This window comes from Thunnus albacares, chromosome 19, assembly GCF_914725855.1.
Source record: "Thunnus albacares chromosome 19, fThuAlb1.1, whole genome shotgun sequence".
NCBI classification, from domain to species: Eukaryota; Metazoa; Chordata; class Actinopteri; order Scombriformes; family Scombridae; genus Thunnus; species Thunnus albacares.
In genome coordinates, this window is record NC_058124.1 from 26,784,245 (window position 1) to 26,803,942 (window position 19,698).

At 36.9% G+C, this 19,698-nt stretch overlaps 1 protein-coding gene across 3 annotated transcripts in view; it reads right to left on the minus strand.

The window, feature by feature from the left end:
* LOC122969172 (H-2 class I histocompatibility antigen, Q10 alpha chain-like) overlaps positions 1-19,698 on the minus strand; it is a 223,634-nt gene that overhangs the window by 173,057 nt on the left and 30,879 nt on the right. The window contains exon 16 of one of the 3 annotated variants that reach the window (XM_044334719.1): positions 8,204-9,921. The exons of the other annotated variants lie outside the window; for them this stretch is intronic. Coding sequence (XP_044190654.1) covers positions 9,881-9,921 — 41 coding nt within the window. The 3' untranslated portion in view covers positions 8,204-9,880. Of the gene's footprint in view, positions 1-8,203; positions 9,922-19,698 lie in introns of those variants that run through there. 3 annotated transcript variants of the gene reach the window in all.

A 19,698-nucleotide genomic window follows, 5' to 3' on the forward strand; every position in this document is an offset into this window, starting at 1 on the left:
ATCTTTTTAGTATTTGAACAGAAAAATAATCAAACTCTCTGACGACATGTTACACTCTCAGGTGATAAGTTACTAAAGATTTTCTAAGTAGTTGATCAGTTTTATCATGTCTGTTTTGATTTAACAGGTTTATGGAATAAAAGTATATTACAAAAAATCAGTCTATATGAATAAGTTAAACTCAAATAATCAACAGAAAACTGATAATTACTATTTTTCTTTTAACCGGAATCGCATTAATGTGTAAAAAAAAAAAAAAAAAAAAAAACTCTCCCTTACCGCTGTTTACCATCAGTCCCGTCCCCAAAAGGACGAAAACTGCGATGAAATACATCTTCACCACAAAGTAGACTCTGTTTACATTTCTTAAAGTTCGTGTTGTCCGAGTGTTGGATGATATTTTAACTGCATGATGGCAAACTGCTGCCTGCTTCCTGATTCTCAAGTCTGTCTCATATATAAACGTTTCTATATCTATTGTCTGTCTGCTCTGCACGGTGCGTTCAGGTGCTGCTCGTAAAGTAGGGACATTATTCTGCGTTCAAGTCACGTCCAAGTTTCCTACTTTTAGTACTTTTTGCTGCATGGAATCATTTCGTTCAGATAACTGTCTTAAATCAACAGTCAGGAGCCCAAATTAACATTGAAACACATTGTGACTGTAGCTTTTCTGATGTCTTCTGTGTTAGAACAACATTACCTGCTACTTAAGACACTGGTGTCTCATTGCCATTTATCAAGGGGTCTGTTCAGCTGGCCATCTACTACCAGTTGATCAGATGACAGCAGACAAACTCTTCGTCTCCTTGTAGCTCACTCTGCATACAACAAAGAAGAAGCTTTATTGATCAGTTTACTGAAGGTTTCAGGTCCTAAATATGTACAGCTAGAGGCAAATTTAAGGTATCCCGCCACGGTAGGTATAAAGAGGTGAAGGTTTTATTATCAACCATCAATCTTCTTCCCAGTGTCATAACATTACAGCTGATGTGTTGTGTAAAGTTATATTGTCACAGCATGCAGTCAGTGCGGATTAGTCTTGTGCAGATTACTAAAACATAGTTAAACATGCAGGCTGTAGTTTATCTTGGTATCTCTAGTATAGTTAACAATCACTTATGTTAACAATCACTTATGTAGCGTTTTAGTCTAAGTAAAATCTCAGCTAATGAAAGAGACAGCATACTAACCTAACGTTAAGCTAGATCATGTAATTAGTTTGGCCTGGCACGACTAGAACAGGAAATATCACCTCATAGCCATAAACTGATGCAGTGAGATCATACATGGCAGGTGTGACAAGGTGACCCCCACAACCAACAGTGACAAAGTCCCCAGCTGATTTCTTTACAATGTTTGGGATAGACTGTGAAAGTTTTGTGTCAGCTGTCTCAATTATAGTGCATGACCTAGATTCACTGTCCACTAATGCTGTGAGAACATTCCCACTATCATTAGTCACATCTGTGGAGAATAGACTATCAGTCTTTGAGAGTCTTTGCAGGCTTTGCACAATCAGTGTTTTCTGTGACGGCACTATGTTGCTGTAGGTGTGACACAATAGTTCATAATCATCAATGTCTGTCAATGTCCAGGGTGAGCTGTGCTTTCCTGCCCTGCATGCAGATCATTCACTTTCCCTGCTGACCATAGAGAGGACGACGTCTCCCTTCTGGGCAGTTAGATCTTGAATGGCCAGATAGGCGACACAGGAAACACAGCTTGTTCTCTCAACAGTGTGTGAGGGCAGAGTGAGAGCTGTCTTTACATGACTTAACATGGCGTGTCATTTAAGCCCTCAGTTTTTGGAAGCTGCTTGTTGGCTTTTTATTGGCTTGAGCATAACCTGGGCCTGAAGCAATACTTTCTCTAGCATTCCAGACAACCTCTCTAGAGCAGAGGCGTCTTGACTCAGCTTTTTTCTGGGGATGTCTGAAACTAAAGTAGCATTAGGGCTAACGTCAACTTTATTCATATTGATTCTGCTACACCTCTCAGTAGAAGACCTGAGTCCCTTCTCTAGTTGGTATCCATCTAACACTTCCTGAACCTCACGAGCTCACCATTTATCAATTGTCTCGGACCTAAAGGTAAGAGCTAAATCTCTACTGGGGCAGTGACTTCAACTCTGGGGTTGTCAAACATTTTACCCTGCTCTTTAAGACAACTTGCAGCAACATCAGCAGCAATATATGCAAATGGATGCTCTTGTTCTTTTGGCAGGCTGGAATAAAAGTCAGCTCAGGGCACAGAGGAGCAATGACTAGAGCTGAAATGTTTGTGCAGGAGTCCATAAGTGGCCTGTTAGTGATGCTGGACATCAATTTCACCGTTTCCTTTTCCAAATTTCACAACATCCTTTGCTCTGCCTCTCAGGTAGATGAACATTTCCTCAGCTTGGTTTTCCAGCTGAACACCGCTTTTTCTGATGTTAGTCTTCCATAGACTATGAATATAAGTACACAGACACATACATTTATAAATATTATGCATATGAATACATCATTGCCATGAATTAGGGAACATACACATGTGCGCACATACACAACACATGTAAATTAATTGTTATGTGATATAAATACTGTTGTTATTGAGAATGTCACTATTTATTATGAGCTCTATTTAATTCATGTATTTCTGTAATGATATGTTATGACTATTTTTAAGTAGAAAAGCCTGCAAATTAGCCTTGGCTAGAAATCCTGTATGCAATACATCTGTTTCATGTTACTTTAACCTGTTACAATGTTTTTTTGCATCGTCCCAGACAAATAAACTAATAAGTAAATAATGATTTCTCCCATTCATCAACAGCCAGTGTATCTGAACTCTCCCCTCAGAATACAGGTGAGTCTTTGATTTCTCTCTAAGTGACCAGCTGGACTTGGGAGAGATCCAGTATGCAGCTGGAGTCTTTCTTATTGCATGTCTCTTCATGACTCATATGCACAGCAGCTGTAGGGCTTGATGTGTTGAGGTATGAAATAATGCTATCTGCTAGCTGCTGCCCTTTCTGCTGCACATTACTGCTCATTTTGTCAACTAGTCTCACATCATCCAGAGGAGGGTTTGGAACTGATGTTCTAGTGCACTGTGGTGGATATAACTCATCTATAGACTGACTGTGAGGAGTCACTACATCCCTACATCTGAAGGGACTGTGCACAGAATCCTCACCAAAAGCTGTTTTATCCCCCACCTGATGGTCACCTAGTGAAAATGGAGCAGGTGTGTTATGTAACCCTTGACCCTTACCAATACTGAGAGGAGTCATATCAGAGGTACCAAATTTGCTGAGACAAGACTAGATTAGTATTTTAAGGTAACCTAGTTACATTACAAGACACAGAAGGCAAGTAAACCATGGAAGATACCTCATCTGTATGTTTAAATATTACCAAACTCTACAGAGCAACATACTGTAACATACCTGAATCAATGACAAAGGACAATAGAGTAGAATGATCATGCTCTGTCTGGAAAGACATCATCATGTTAATGTTAGCTAGCTATACTGAAGAGACTTTTACTGGCAATAAAACACGAAAAAAGAATGATTAATTTCATAAAAGCATAGCAAATTTAATCTAAGACAAATAATATCCACCTAAATAAAAACAGCTCAACTTTTATGTGCCTTTCAAGTTAGTTAACATTATTTTGTCCACGGACATTCACAGACACGTTACCTAGTGGCAAATCCTCTGATGCTTTGAGGATTACCCATAAAATACATTTCACTAACCAGGATGACCCCAAGAACGATATGGCTTTTGATGGTTTAATTGAGATAATGAAAGAGAGTTGAGACGTAGATGGATTGGTTGGAGAACTTGTTGAAGGGAATAGGAATGGAGGGATGAAGTGATGGGGGGAGGAAAGGGTAAGGGATGAGGGGTGAGAGTCGAGGAACAATTTGTCGACATACATTCACAGACACATTACCTAGTGGCAAATCCTCTGTTACTTTGAGGATTACCCGTAAAATATATTTAGGACCTGAGCCCCAAAGGGTTCCTGAGCCCCAAAGGGGGTATCTGTTCTCTTTCTTTCTTTCTTTCTGACTTTATTCTTTCTTTATTAATCAGCCACTTCAACCATAAATTTGACCCCCTAAACATGCTCACCAAAAACTCACCAAATTTGGCACGAACATCAGGTCTGGTGAAAAATTCGATAAAATGTAAAAATTATCCCCCAAAGTGCCAAAATGTGCTCTATAGCAACACCTATGTCACTAAAATGGCCGCCACGGCCCGTAGGAATGTAGAGAGATTGAACCAAAACTCAATTATTCGTCTCATCAAGACCTATAAATCATATGCTGACACCCCTGACCTAAATCCAACAGGAAGTCCACAATTCACCCATGAAAGTATGACTTTGTGCCAATTTTGAACCTTGAATAAACGCTATCTCCTCGTAGGGCGTTAATGGTATCGGCTTCAAACTTTAATGCATGACTTATCACACTGTGCTGAATAAAAGTTATTAAAAACTTTGTAATAACTCGAACAGTGTAGATTTTGTAAGCCCTGAAAGTTGAAGTGCCACATCGCACCTTACAATGTAAACCAATGGGGAGGCAATCTCTGGGCATGGACTTTGTGCCAAACTGGGGCGTCTGGCGTCTGAACTATAAGTCCGACCACTTTCAAACCTGTATCAATGGATTCGCAACAAAAATTCCTACTAAGATATGATTTTTGATGTAAGATTTGGCCGTAGTCATGGGATTTATGAGTATATTTCACAAGAGGAGTACTCTGAAATCCTTCTCTCCAGCTGAGAGGGAGAAGGAGGGAAGAAAGTGGGGGGATGGGTGTGACGGTTAAATACAGCTCATTTTTGAAGGATACAGCAGAAAGGTCTATATACATACAGTACAATATATACAAACTTTGTATGAAGTTTGGTGTTATTATCATTTATTTTACAATAATTATGAGTCTTATATGTATAATTCAGCAGTGAGGATGACCTATGAGGGGAAGGGAAAAAAATGGAGTGAGAGTGACAGTTTAGCGATAAAGTGCTGCAGAAAAATAAAATCAAAACTAAAATTTGTAGCTCTGTACTGCAGTTTTTCCTTTATTAAGGCCCGAGCACCTAGTGGTTCGCTCACACTCTCCATTCAAATATATGAGTATTTTTCTGTGTCCAGCTGCAGTTACTTATTGTCTCTACACACCTGACAGTAGTGATCAATGCTTACTTTTTTGTCAAGGAGTACATGTGCTCCTAAATGAAAAAAATTAGGAGCACACAGAAATTTAGCAGCACACTCAAAAATGTTCAAGTAACTGTTTATTAAAGACAACAATTTATCACATACATATTTAAATGCTTTGTGTGTGTGTGTATGTAAATCAAAATTTATGTTCTCATTAGGGGTGCTTGATTATGGCAAAAAGCAGAATCACAAATATTTTTGCTCAATATTGACATCACGGTTTTTTAACACGATTACTTTTTGACTATCATTTTTGGCAATTGTCGATATATGCACATATTTTTTCCCACTTTGCTGAGGAAACTATTACACATGCAAGCATAGATTGTACTACGTATGATCAAAAAAGACAATATATGATGGAAGAATTCAGGAAGACTGGAGTTCCAGAGCTCAGCATTAAAACTTTAATGAACCTGTTAAGTGGGTGGGGTAGCAGTTTTGGGTTTTTTTTTTTTTAAATTTATTAGACAGACAGGATTGATGTGTAGGATTTAATATTTGGTCTACAGTCCGAAGTGGAGGGTGGTGGTAATGTGCCTAATATGCTATAATTTAGCTATCGTTGAAGCGTGTGGCCGTGGTGTGGCGTTGAGTTTTGATGTTTCGCCATGACAGAGGAAATTGCTATAACTTAAGTGCAAATGCTCCAGTCTGCCCCAAACTTTACATGTTTGATAAGAGTCCCGACCTGAACATTGTCTTCATGACAATATTCAGTCAGTGATGCAAACTGGCTGAATAGCTCCCCCTACAAAATTTCAGCAAAGCAGCCCCAGCAGCAGGCAAAACAGTGGACAAAGGAAGTGATGTTTATCTCCTTCTTGCACTGTCTGAAAACAGCCCAGGTCTGAAGACATCTACATGCCCCTGATAGAAGCCCTTCGATTGCGTCGAGGCCCGACGTGCGTGGAGGTGCGAGGGCTCGTTCAGCTGCTTGCAGCTTTAATTACTATTACTACTCAATGCAGGTACAAATTTACAACAGCAGGTGGCAGAGTTGCCCCATTTAGCGGGATTTAACCTGAACCTTTTTCAACACACTTGGAGTGACAGAACAAGTGCATATCTGTCACTCTCTCTCTCTCTGTGTGTGTGTGTGTGTGTGTGTGTGTGTGAAACAAGAGGGCATGGCATTGTGATGGTGATTCCCATGGCATTTTTTTTCATTTGCCCCGATTTGTGTCTCTTAAATACTGATTCATGTCTTTGAAATACAGAGATAAAAGTAAGATCAAAGCTTCCGATGACATCGATGCCCACAAACATCCATACAGACTCTCCTACACGGCAAAAACCAAACAAGGCATCCTAAACCATCAGTTTCTTCATGTAGCTGCAGTCGTTGCTAAACTAATAAATACAGCCAGTTCCGGAGCTATGTAGGTCTTACCTGTGACACACACACACACACACACACACACACACACACACACACAGTCATTTCTGTTCTGAATTTTTTGAATGTTAAATGTTGAATTTTAACATAAGAACTTTGAAGGGTAAAAGGACACTTTACATAGACTATAAATTAACAGGTCAGAGTCTTTAATCTTATACTGCACAAAAAAAAATGAATAAATATCACTGTTGTTGCTAATCATTGACATATCCCAGACTGATAATGAAAAATAAAAATAAAAAATTCTCCCTTGCCTTCAGTATATTGACAATATTTATACTTTTGTGTGTTTTCTTTGATAAAATTTCGTGTTAACATCACAAAAACTGGCATTTAAAGGGTTAACATTCTGAAAATTAATGAATATTTGGAAATTATGATCAAGACTGATGTGGGTTTAAAGAAATTAACTTATTTCAAAGTGAGGCACAAGGATTAAATGCATTTTTTCACTAAATGACTGTGTGGACACACTGTGGATTTTGGCCTCCATCACTTGCATTGAAAACACATTTGAAGGATCTTTTAACATCCAGTATGAACAGGAGGAATGATTACAGCGAGGAAAACCTCTTTCACTGTTTATATGGACACTTGTTTTAAGACAGACTTGACAAATTGTGAACTTGTCCTTTAACAGTGATGAAAGTGTGAAAACTGTGACGACATTGTGTAGCACAACATAAAACAAGATAACAGCAGTGACAATGCAGGAACACACATAATATTTTGTGTTCGTTATTCAAGATAACTTCATCCAAGTTTAACAGATCAATCCTCAAACTGCCTTGAAAGAACCAAATTAGCTGGTTGAGAATTAACAGGATTATTTTAGCCTGATAGCAGCATGTTAGCCTGAATTACTTATAGAGCAGCAGGAGAGTTTGTTAACTGCTTTTTTTTATATTTCCGCTTCACAAAAGTCTCACATATCTACTGCAGGACAGCCAACAAAACACTTCATATCAACAATGATTTAATCAACTTACTTTATTTAAACACAAACATATGAGTACAATTAGATTATAGCCAGATAGGATATATATTCCACGAGTCAAAATATGATTAAAATATGATCACACACAAAAAAAGGAGAATATAAAAACAGTCAACAGGAGACAGAATAAAACAGCTTCATCAGTTTAAAAGAAATACTTTAAAAATATCGACTTGAATGTAATGTCTTTCCTAAATTCAAATGGATTTAAAATGAAAAATCTATGACAAACTTTTTAGACAGAAGTTGTAAATGTAAATTTTATATTTGTCGCTACAGTCTGACAATCAATGTTATCGGCGAGCAAATTAATCTGTTTATTGCACTTCAACAGTGATGTAGATTTTAGGACTGAGCAGAGATTTGTTACACTGACAAACTGATACTTGTTTGATAGAAATATTTTGAACATCTTGAAAGTATTTTCAAGATGTTTAGACAATGTCATCATCAGTACTACACTTTTTTACCAAAAGTCATTCTAAAAAGAAAATAAATGAGTTCAACATTTGGATTATAATACATTCACATCAGAGCCAGAAAAAGGAAAAAAACACACAGTAAAAATGTATAAAAACAGAAAATATATTTAATACATGTGAATAAAGCAGACTAATATTTCATTAATAATGATTGTATTCAACCCAACAGGTACAAACGCAAAAATCATGTTTAAACCTGCAGTGAATTTGCTTTCATATCATTCAATAAAGGATTTAAAAAGTGATAAAATGAAATAATGAACATTAAAAGTATATTATTTACAAACAAAAATAACCGATAATTCACACCATTTATTTTCAATGATCCCTGCTTATCACTTGCTGGGGTTGAAATACATTGATTATTTCTTTTTAATTCAGGCTAACATCACTTTTATTTAATTTCAGCATATCGATGGCCAAAGCGCAAAACCTCCTATCTGCACAATTTTCTGATTGGTGGATTTCACTTTGGATGGTGAGAACAAGGAAGGCTGCTCATCTTCAGTCTGTCTGCTGGATAATCCCGCCCTTCATTGTGACAGAAAAGTCACCTGACGAAAACTTCCTATCAGGTTCACTGGGAACATGTTGAGGCACAAAACCTCCAACCTGCATCAGCACCAGACCGAGCTGAATTCTGACCCTAGTATACTACAATGTAGTAACTATTACATTTATTACACTGGCCCATCTTTTTACCTGAAAACAAGCTTAATTTTATTCTTAATTTAATTTTAATTATTAACTTCATTTAGAGCATCGTTTTGTAGAACCTCTTCCAACTTGCACAAAGTGCAAAAGCTCCTATCTGCAAAATGATCCAGGAAAAGTGGGGAAAAACCTGCTATCTGCACTATGCGAGGCACTAATACCTAGTTGGTATTGTTAACACGTAATATATTATTTATTGGATATCCTTAATAAATAGCATTCTGCAAGAAAACAAGTTTTTTATAGTTTTCTCAAAAAAGTGCATTTTTCAGATAGGAGACTTTGCTCTTCGGCCATCGATATACTTAATTGATCATAGCTGTAAATGTTCAGTTGTAGCCTGTTCAATACAAATCACATACACTGTATACTTAGTTCTTACCATTTGTTAAAGTACTTTTTACCATTATTTCCCACCTTTAAGGCAGCCATTGGTTTCCACTAATTTAATTATGTTTAACATAATTTTGGCAATAAAATCAGACATGATGTTAACTGTGATGTGAACCTTTTGTAAAGAATATTTTTAAATGTTCCACACAAATACAAAAGTCCTTATTTATATACACTTACATATAGAAAGTTTAAAGTTTCTCCTCAGAAACTTTAAACATATCCTCCCTCTTTATATCAGCCCGCCACCTGGGCTTTTTTTTTTTGGTTTTACAAAACTTACAAGCATGAATTTTTTGCTCAGCACTTTATAACTCAAACCAAATCTAGCTGTTATTAATTCTAGTCAAATTTGACAAAGATTTTGTTTGAAATATGTTATCAACAGATCCATCACAACAGCTACTTAAAGTAAAAACATGTATTCTTACCCTCTTGCATAGATATACTGTTGCATTTAACATTTGCTTGAGGAGTGTAACTGTGATTAATGATCTCTAAACTTTAAAAAATATTTTCAGATATCAAAGAGATTATTCTTGTTTTTGTGTTATTTGACAATTTAATGTCTCTTCTGGTTTTTCAAACTCTCCTCTTTACTTTATATCCTCTGCCCAGTAGTAAGGTTTTTTTATCTGGTTAGTTGATTCCTCTCAGACTTAAGTAAGGAGACGCTGACCGGAGTCATGAGAGCCATTGTCTTCAGTTGTTGTCTGCAAGAATGAACAGAAGTGTTACTTTCTATACATGTACTAACTTTTCTACACATCTCGTGAGGCTGAGATGCATTTTTAGTTTTTGGTTTGATTAACTTTTCATTTATCCAAATTACAAAACATATTTTCTCAGTTACCTCTAGTAATATCTAGCCATGAAGACAGTATGTTTGTAATTTAGGTGTAACTCCTTTAAACCTTTAATTTATCTCTTGCTTTTGAAGGATCTTTTAATATCCAGTATGAACAGGAGGAATGATTACAGCGAGGAAAACCTCTTTCACTGTTCATATGGACACCTGACTGTTGTTTATGATAGAGTTTAAAAATTGTGAACTTGTCCTTTAAAGCCTCAGTCAATGTTTTTCTGATAGGAAAGAAAGAAAGTAGTTACCTTGGACATTGTTGGTTGTGGCTAGCAGAGTGGTGACTGTAAATAAAGACAACATTAACACTACTAATAAACAGCTGCACTTATTAAAATTCAAAATATAAATATCCATTTTTTAACTGAGGAAAGTGTGAAGTTCATGATTCAGAGTTTACAGACAGGGCTGCCTTAACTAATGATTTGACTTACTGACCATCTTCTCTTAATATGAGTCCATGTGTCTGATAAAACGTGGAGCTTTTTCTGTCTCTACATCCTCTTTGATTTTTTTTTTTTTGTTCAATGATCAGGATTGTTTGGTCTTTGGTTGGTTTGGTTTGTCTTTTGGTCTATAAGTCTATATTCTTGCTGTGTTTACAGAAATGACTGATACCAGTTAGACTTCTGAAGGTGAACTGGTAATGTATGGCAGAGGCTCATGTCCCGAAGGTCTGCCTCAGGTTGGTGATTTATGTCTGAACAACTGCACCTGTCCACTCAGTGGCTCCTAGCCAACCTACAAGAGGCCCTTCCTCCTCCTCTGTCTCAGCTTTTTTTAATACTTTAATTTATTAATAAAGTTAAATTTGGTTTATTCAGACATTTGGGATTCCTTCATCATGCTGCCTCCCTCTGAATCATTGTTGTAACGTTATTAACATCTTTAGCACCAAAATATTTAACATTTCAATCTTTAAAAGAATTCACAGCAGAAAAGTAAAGCACTTACCTGTGTCAACAGTGCTAGAACTACGGCTGCTTGGAGGTGATTTGGACCCTGTGAAGAAAAGAAAATACATCAAGGTTTGTGTTAACGTGTTTGGGAACCTGCTCATATCCTATCAGTGCTTCCTGGACTGCTTTCTATTTATTAATATACTAACAAGTATTGTGTGATATATCTTATTCCTCTGTGCCGTAGAGCTCTGTTGACCTCTGTGGCTCCGTGGTCAATGAGTCACACCGCTGTACTGGGTGACATGTTCCTTCATCAACATGAACACACTGTCCTTTATTTTGACTCAATCCTGCACACACAGTCCTGCTGCCAGAAATACTCACAACAGTTCAAATGTGGATTCATCCACCGCTGAAAATAGTCCCCAACAAATACACTATTTCCTCTGTTTGTTTGTTAAAACTACAGTGACAAAATTACTGAGACTTTTTTAAAACATGAAACTAAATATTTCTGATCTACGTCTTCAGTAGGAAGTAACGAGCTTGAAGTTGAGAGCCACAGACAGGGAGGGACGTTGACAAGTATGTAGAGACAGACTCATCACTTTGTTGGTTTTACTTGTTGACAATAAGAAATATATTTAACACCAGTCTGATCCTATAAGCTAAGTAAGTCTGACCAAAGCTGTAACCTTCAAGTAAAAGAGAAGAAATAAAATAGTTATCTTGATGATTGTTGCGTCCACCTCCTCCTGTTAATAAAGACAACATTAACACATTAATGAACAGCTGAACTTATTACTACTCCTAAACTACATAACTGATTCTAAATCTGGAAAAGCCTCTAACTGAAGAACATCATGACTTGGGACAAAACAAACAGCTGGACTTATTTCAGTTCCAAACATGCATATCCATTTTTCAATTGAGAAAAATGATTATCTGAAATTAGTAACTTGCAGAACTTGTGGTTTAACTGAGCAGCTTTTAAAGACTCAATTTGTAATTTTTGTTTTTTGACCCCAAACATTTTTATGGACAAAGACCCTGAAGACCAGACAGAAGATGTTTTTAATTTTGTGGCAGAGAGATGTTATATTGTGTGCAAAAAATGATCTTTTATACATTTTTTTAGTAGGAACAAGTCATTTAAAAGGTGTGTTTGAGTTTAGGATAGCTACTTAATGCTTCTAGTGCTTCTGTAACATGGCCCTCAATTATTCATGGATGTCAAGTCAATGACATGGTCTGAAACTGTTTAGTCCCTCCATTAGATAAATCTATTGTCCTTTAAATTACACAGCGTTAAAATACACAGTTTGAACACTGATTTAATTTGAGGACAATCCCAGAGCAGTATGACTTCAATTGTATGAAATTCAGAGGTAAAAATAAAACTTTATCTAATTTTATTCTCTCAGTTTTGAGGTGATGAGAGCAAGTTGCATGTTAGAGAAGGGTTAGGGAAAGATCATGGTTTGGGTTAAAATGAAAATAAAAAATAAAATAAAAACAGCTGATGTCTCGCTAAAAACACACGCTTTTTTCGGTTGAAACAGGAAGCGGACATTGGTTTCGAGGTGGTCTTGAACCGTGTTCTCTGCTGATTTCCAAGAAACTTACTAACCAACCACCGACCCCTCCTCCTCCTAATAGGAAAGATCAGCTCATATAGATCGCATGTGAACTACGTCACTTTAGAAATGTTGAGATGATATGTATTGTTGAAATGTTAATATGTTATGTATTTCACATGTTGAAACGTGGATGTTCAACGTTTCTGTGGTTTGCAGAAACGTACAATGCCAACGTTTTATTTTGGCGACCAGGCTGGAATGTATCGTACATTATATCTCTCCAACATGGTTACAACTTATGTGCACTATTTCACTTCAGCTGCAGCATCAAGTATAAATATCAGAACTCTGCTAACTGTAGCCTCAGTTTGTTCCTCTCACACAGAGCTGCTGGAGACGTTAGCAGGTCTGATAAGAGACGTCGTGCTGCTCAGAGAACCCTGGTTATACAAATAATTTATTCCTTTTCTGTGGCAGTAAACACAACACATGGGCCCGCTGATAACTAACTGTGCTGTATTAAAAGCTGTATGATGTATGTATTATGTGCTGTATTATAAAGACATTCAGACTGATGACGGTAACATTAACATGATAAACCGCAGGGCTACAGTTACGTACTGACACTCCCTCACAGACACACACACACCTGAGAGCTTCTCGTAGTAGAAACTTTTACAAAGGGCCATGAATGTGCTTCTAGTGATGGTCAAAGCTCCGGCGGACACAGAGAGTCTGACAGCAGCTGCTCATGGCCGGTTATCTCTGACTACCAGCTCTACATCTGTTCATGCTACACTGAGCGGTGGTCAGTCTTAATCCACTCTCCTCAACGTCCCCGTACCTCCCGCATCACGCACTACGTAGCCACGAGGCCACGCCCCCTACAGTCATCCTGTGCACATCTTTTAAATATGCTGGGATGGAGGGAGCTAGCAGAGTTTGACTGTGTAGTTACTCTTTAAATCAATTTAAAGACATAAAAAACAACTGTTAAGTAAATAGAGCTCTTCAATTGTTTGCTGGAGAATTTGCAGGAATCAGTTTCTTTTCTTAATCTATTTTTTTTTTGAGGAATTAAATGTTTTATGTATTTTCTTTTAAAAAGGATATAAAATAAATTATGGGAAAAATAAATCCCACTCCACTGGTACCTTGTTGTTGAGAAAACACGATATATTTATATAAAATTTATATTTATATTACACATACCAATTTTTCCTTTTTTATGCAACACCAGCAGCACTGCAGCCACGATGATGACAAGGAGGAGCACGACCACAATCACTCCAGCAATAATGCCTACGCTGTTTCCTCCAGGAGGGTCAGGAAGTTTACCATCTAAAACACAGAAAACATTTACATTAGTTTCACATTCAGTTGACTTTTAACATTATTAATATTTAGTTTCATGTGACTCAGCATTGATGCATGGTACTAAAATGTAGACGTGATAATCAGTGATAATGTGATAAAAGTGATAAGATACAATTTAATGACACAAAATAACATGAAATGTGGAGACTATGTCAAGAGTCAAAAAGGATTCTTACCAAAAAGGCCAAAATTTCAAAATTCAAAAAGTTGGTTCTTGCCAGTTAATGTTGTGTTTTTTCTCTTGTAGCTACTAGAAGTAACTTGACAGTAGGCAGCTTTTGATGCAGACTCTTACTGCATCGCACCCTGAGCTAATACAAAAAGGTCCAATATGAAGCATAACTGATTAAGTAAAGACTATATCTGATTTAATACAACGTGGATCTCATTTTCTTATGTTTGTCCTGGTTATAACCTGTCTGATCATCTGATCATTTGCATTTTTGCCCCAATCAACTTTGTTGAACTGTGACAAATTGCAAATTGCAATAAGAAAGTTTCTTACCCCAAATCTTCTCCACAGATACACCGGTTGCTGTGTGATGGACTTCACATCTGTATGAAGCAACGTCACTCCTTAAAATCTCCACACTGTCTCTTCTCTGGTAGGTGTCGTCTCCATTTGGTCGAACACCTGAGGTCAACAACCCGTCCTCTTTAGTCAAAACACGGCCGTCTCTTTTGATCTCCAGGGTGATTTCTTTTGGGTAGAAACCTGTGGCCAGGCAGGTCAACATGACGTTTGCCTCAGTTTTGGTGTTTGTAGCAAACACGTACACCTCTGGCGGAGCTGGAAAGAGAAAATGTTAGGTGAGTTAATGTTTGCAGGGAGGCTACATAGCATTATGCTAAACCACATGTGATGCTGTTTGTACCATCCTCATAATAAACTGAACTAATAGAATCTGTTGCTACAACTACTACAACAAATAGTGACAATGATATCTTTAATTATAACAAAAGTATAACACAAAAACATCCTGGTGATACTAAACTTAGCAACATAAAAACACTGCTGCTACGACACACACTTCATTTCATTATTTCTGCTCTTTTTCCAAACAATTTTCTGAGATTTAAAGATCATCTTTGTTATTGAATATGGTGTTTACGAGGGTTGGGTTCCAATAGCCGGTTCTCTTTGTATTTGGTTCCAGGTTGGCAAAGTACCGGATTTGTTGAGCTGCAATAGCCTTTTTTTTTTCTTTTATTAGCAAAGACTGGTGTACAGAGCAGACGGGGAACAGTTTTCTCATTTACAGTATATACTGTAGCTGACGCTGTCCGTCTTCTATCAGCTGTAACCAATGAATGTTAACGCCTTGAGTAACTTGACATATTGACAGTTAAATCAGCTTCAGTTGTCAAAATCTCCCACTCAAACTTTAATTTATAATCATATTAATTATTTAAGTTAATCAACTTAATAGTTCAGAATCAGGACTTCCAGTATTTAAAACAAGTAGCTTGTGAAAAATAAGGTGTACAAGTGGGTTATAGCAGTTATTTAAATGTGTCAGATACATATTTAATCAGTATTTAATATCTTCTGCTGCTCATCTCACTTTCAGGTTGTTGCAACAGGTTGTAAAATGGAACCGAAACTGAAGTGTTTCTGCCTTCTTTCATGAAGTTATTTTTAACTTTTATTACAAATGTTGAAAGCTGAACCTCAGTGGATTCAAAAGGATTCAGAGTCAATAAAATACTATTGAACCATAATCCTAGTGAAGTGCTGTTTGTTGATGGGAAATGTTGCCACATCTGGACCTGACACTTTTCCATCACAAATACTAAAATTCAGGGAAAACAAAAAAAAAGCCAGATTTTGTGTGAATACCAATAATATCAAGAACAGTTGATTTCATGTTAAATATTTTAACAACCTGCATAGTAATCCTTCTATTACTAAAGCCACGTCTATAATCTCTAGTAATAATGGAAAAGTACAGAAATGATTTTCTGTCATACATACTGGCTGCTTTCAGCTGCTTTTGTCCGTATGTCATGAACTTGTTCAACCAATCTATACACTCGTTCTCCAGGTAGCCTTTGGTGTATTCTTTTAGGACCTGGACACCATCCCACTTTCTCTTGGTTGGGACTGCTATATCAGTGGAGGCAACCCAGACTGAGTTGGCGTCGTCGAAGGACAGGAAGTCTTGTCCGTCGTAGTTGTACATATCCACGCCGCGACTAAACGTCACACTGCCATCAGGCCTCGTCTCACCCTCACAGCCGTGCATCCACTGAAGAATATGGACATCTAAAGGGGAGTGACAATGAAATAAATAACAAAGAATGAGGGCATGGAAAAATGCAGCAAATAATTACAATTCAAACAGTTTCATTGAAGCTAATTAGAAGTTATCACTTGTTCCTGACTTAAGGAAAAAAAGCAGCTTCATTTTTGCTGGAACATTTATCTTTACTAAAGGTATTACAGTTGTTAATTTCATAGTGTTAATTATTGATTCATCAAAAAGTGGTCCCAGTCTGACACAGTTCATGAATCTTACCAGTGTCGTTCTGATTCATTCGTTTCTTCAGGATGTCGATGTTGACTTTGAACCACTGCTGCTTGCTCTGGCGCGACTGTGTGCCTTTCTCCCAGTAATCTGGGGGAAGTCGCTCTTCCATCCAGGTCTGCTTGGAAACTTTTTTGTTTAGATCACTGTCATAGTAGTCGATCATCCTGCCGTCCATCAGACCCATAGCTGTGAACTCGTGGATGCCCGGAAGTTCGACAGGTTTGGAGAAGGCAGTGTAGATGTACTTGAGGGAATGTTTCTCTGAGAGTCACACAGAGAGAAAGACAGACAGACATGTTTACAGACGAGGCAGATGAGCTCCAGCAGATTTGACTTAATGCTTTGGACTCTTACCAATCTATTTACTGGCATCGATCAGAATATTTAGCCACATGTATGAGCCAAACAATACGTTCAGGAGATTACAGCATATACATCATTATTATCACAAAGAATAATTTGATTGAAATGGAAATTATCAGCCCCCCTATGGCTTGTTGACCTGATGTTTGTGAACCTACAGAAAATAAAAGTTTGCACTAAGAGCCTCCAACAAACTTTATTCAACTTGGGGTCCTGTGATCCAGAACTTTTATAATCTTTAAAGTCTTCCCAACAGTACTAGATGGGAATTTTTTTATTAATAATTTTCTTTAATTTATTATTTACTTTCTGCATCATTGTGTTTTGAAACTTATTGGTTAACAGTTTTATATTAAAGATATACTGTATATCTAATTATGTTTTTATTTTTTCAATAAAAACCTTTTGCATCAAAACAGGCAGATAATTCATTAAACCCTGAGGGGGGAAAGTAATAAAATTGTGCAGTACTAAAGTGATCAATCACTTAATTGACTAATCAATCAACAGAAAAGTAATTGGAAACTATTTTAATTTACTTTTCAAACAGAAATGCCAAGAATTTACTGGTTCAAGCTGCTTAAATATGAGGATTTGCTGCTTTCTTCTGTTTTATATCATTGTAAATTGAATATCTTTGGGTTTTGGACTGCTGGTCAAAAAAATCAAAACATTTGAAGGCGTCACCTTGAACTAAGAAAAAAAAACAGAAAAACTTCATAACTGAGAAGCTGGAAACACAGGATGAAAAACTGGAATTGAAAAATTGACTAAAATGGTTGAAAATCAACTTTCTGTTAATAAATATTTTGATCTCTAATCAGCAGCAGCAGCTTCAGTCCTCAGTCAGTTTCACTCCGGATGCATTCAGTCACAGTACTTCTGTGTGTCAAACACATATTTGCAGCCCGACATGCATCAGTAGAGTCACTGTAGTTACACACTGAAGACACGTTGGGTCGCGAGACTACGTGTGTAAAGCGCACGTTTTACTTGCGCTTTACACACGTAGACAACCTGCGTACATTACCACATTGATTAAAACTGAAGTGTATTTTTTCCCATCAGACAGAAAAACGTGGCTGGAACTAGTTCTGCCCCAGAACAAAGATTTACCTTGTCGACTAGTAGTCTTTAGTTCAAGCCATTATGATATTCATTTAATTATTTAAATATATATTTATATTAGGGGCATCAGAAACTACTGGTTTGAGTTCCAGGGCTGAAAAGATGTTATAAGTATCATTGTTAACACTGTGCTACATTACAGAGAAATACAAAACCGTAATGAGCCTTTAAAATATACATTTTACACGCGCAAAGTGACGTTTCCACCACTACTGTTCTTAATCAGAATCACTGGAGTCTGATGGAGTCTCATTAAGAGCAGTAGTGCTCAAAACGTCACCTTGGTACAATAAATTATAAGTGGAGATTGGAGTCCTGCGGTGTTTGAGCTGTTTATCTGCGTATTTCGACATTCGCTCACTTTCAGCCCAGCACCTGCCCTCTTCCGCTTAGATGTGCGCACATGCTCCTGACTTGTTGATACCAATGATAGACCTGCTATAACAAACTGTACTTTCTTTAATTTACTCTACTTCATTTGTAGGTTGATGTTGTTTACAGTTGTAACAATTATTCCAGTAATCATATTGGCACATTTTGAGAATCATCTAATTGTTTCAGTTTTCTTTTCAAGCAGAAGTGTCAAACTTCCTGTGGTTATCTGCTCCCTTTTCTTTCTTTTATGTATCAGTAAATTCTTCGCCTTTTTTAGATTTTGGACTGTTGGTTGGACAAAACCAACAATTTGAGGACATCTTGAACTTTTGGAAAATTGAGATGGACATTTTCTAATGTAATATTAAAAAAGAACAATTATTTGAGTCATCAAGAAAATAATCGTCAGGTTAATCTACAATTAAAATAATTATCATTTATATTTATGGTGATGTCTTTGTTTTATCTTTTTAGTATTTGAACAGAAAAATAATCAAATTCACTGACGTCATGTTACACTCTCAGGTGATAAGTTACTAAAGATTTTCTAAGTAGTTGATCAGTTTTATCATGTCTGTTTTGATTTAACAGGCTTATGGAATAAAAGTATATTACAAAAACTATCAGTCTATATGAATGAGTTAAACTCAAATAATCAACAGAAAACTGATAATTACAAAGACGTCACAACTGTGTCTACTTTACTTTAACTGTTAATCGGAGTCGCATTAATGTGTAAAAAAAACCTCTCTCTTACCGCTGTTTACCGTCAGTCCCGTCCCCAAAAGGATGAAAACTGCGATGAAATACATCTTCATCACAAAGTAGACTCCGTTTACGTTTCTAAAAGTCCTTTTTGTTCGAGTGTTTGATGATATTTTAACTGCGCAGCGACAAACTGCTTCCTGCTTCCTGCTTCTTAATTCTGTCACATAGATGTAGAAACGTTTCGATACAACGCCTGTCTTTATAACGGTTCTATATCTATAGTCTGTCTGCTCTGCATGGTGCGTTCAGGTGCTGCTCGTAAAGTAGGGACATTATTCTGCGTTCACGTCGCGTCTACATTTAGCACTCTCTGCTGCATGGGATCATTTCGTTCAGATAACTGTCTTAAAACAACAGTCAGAACCCCAAATGAACAGTGAAACCTGTTTTTCTTGCTGTAATCATTCCTCCTGTTCATACTGACCATTAGAAGATCCCTTCATAATGACCTTACAATCCACAGTCCTCCTTGTGTGTAAAAATGTATTTAAAAGTTTATCTGAAGCTAATATGAAGCTCAGCAACACATCAGCTGTAACATTACGACACTGGGAAGAAGATAAGATTTTTTTCTTTTTAGGCTGATAATAA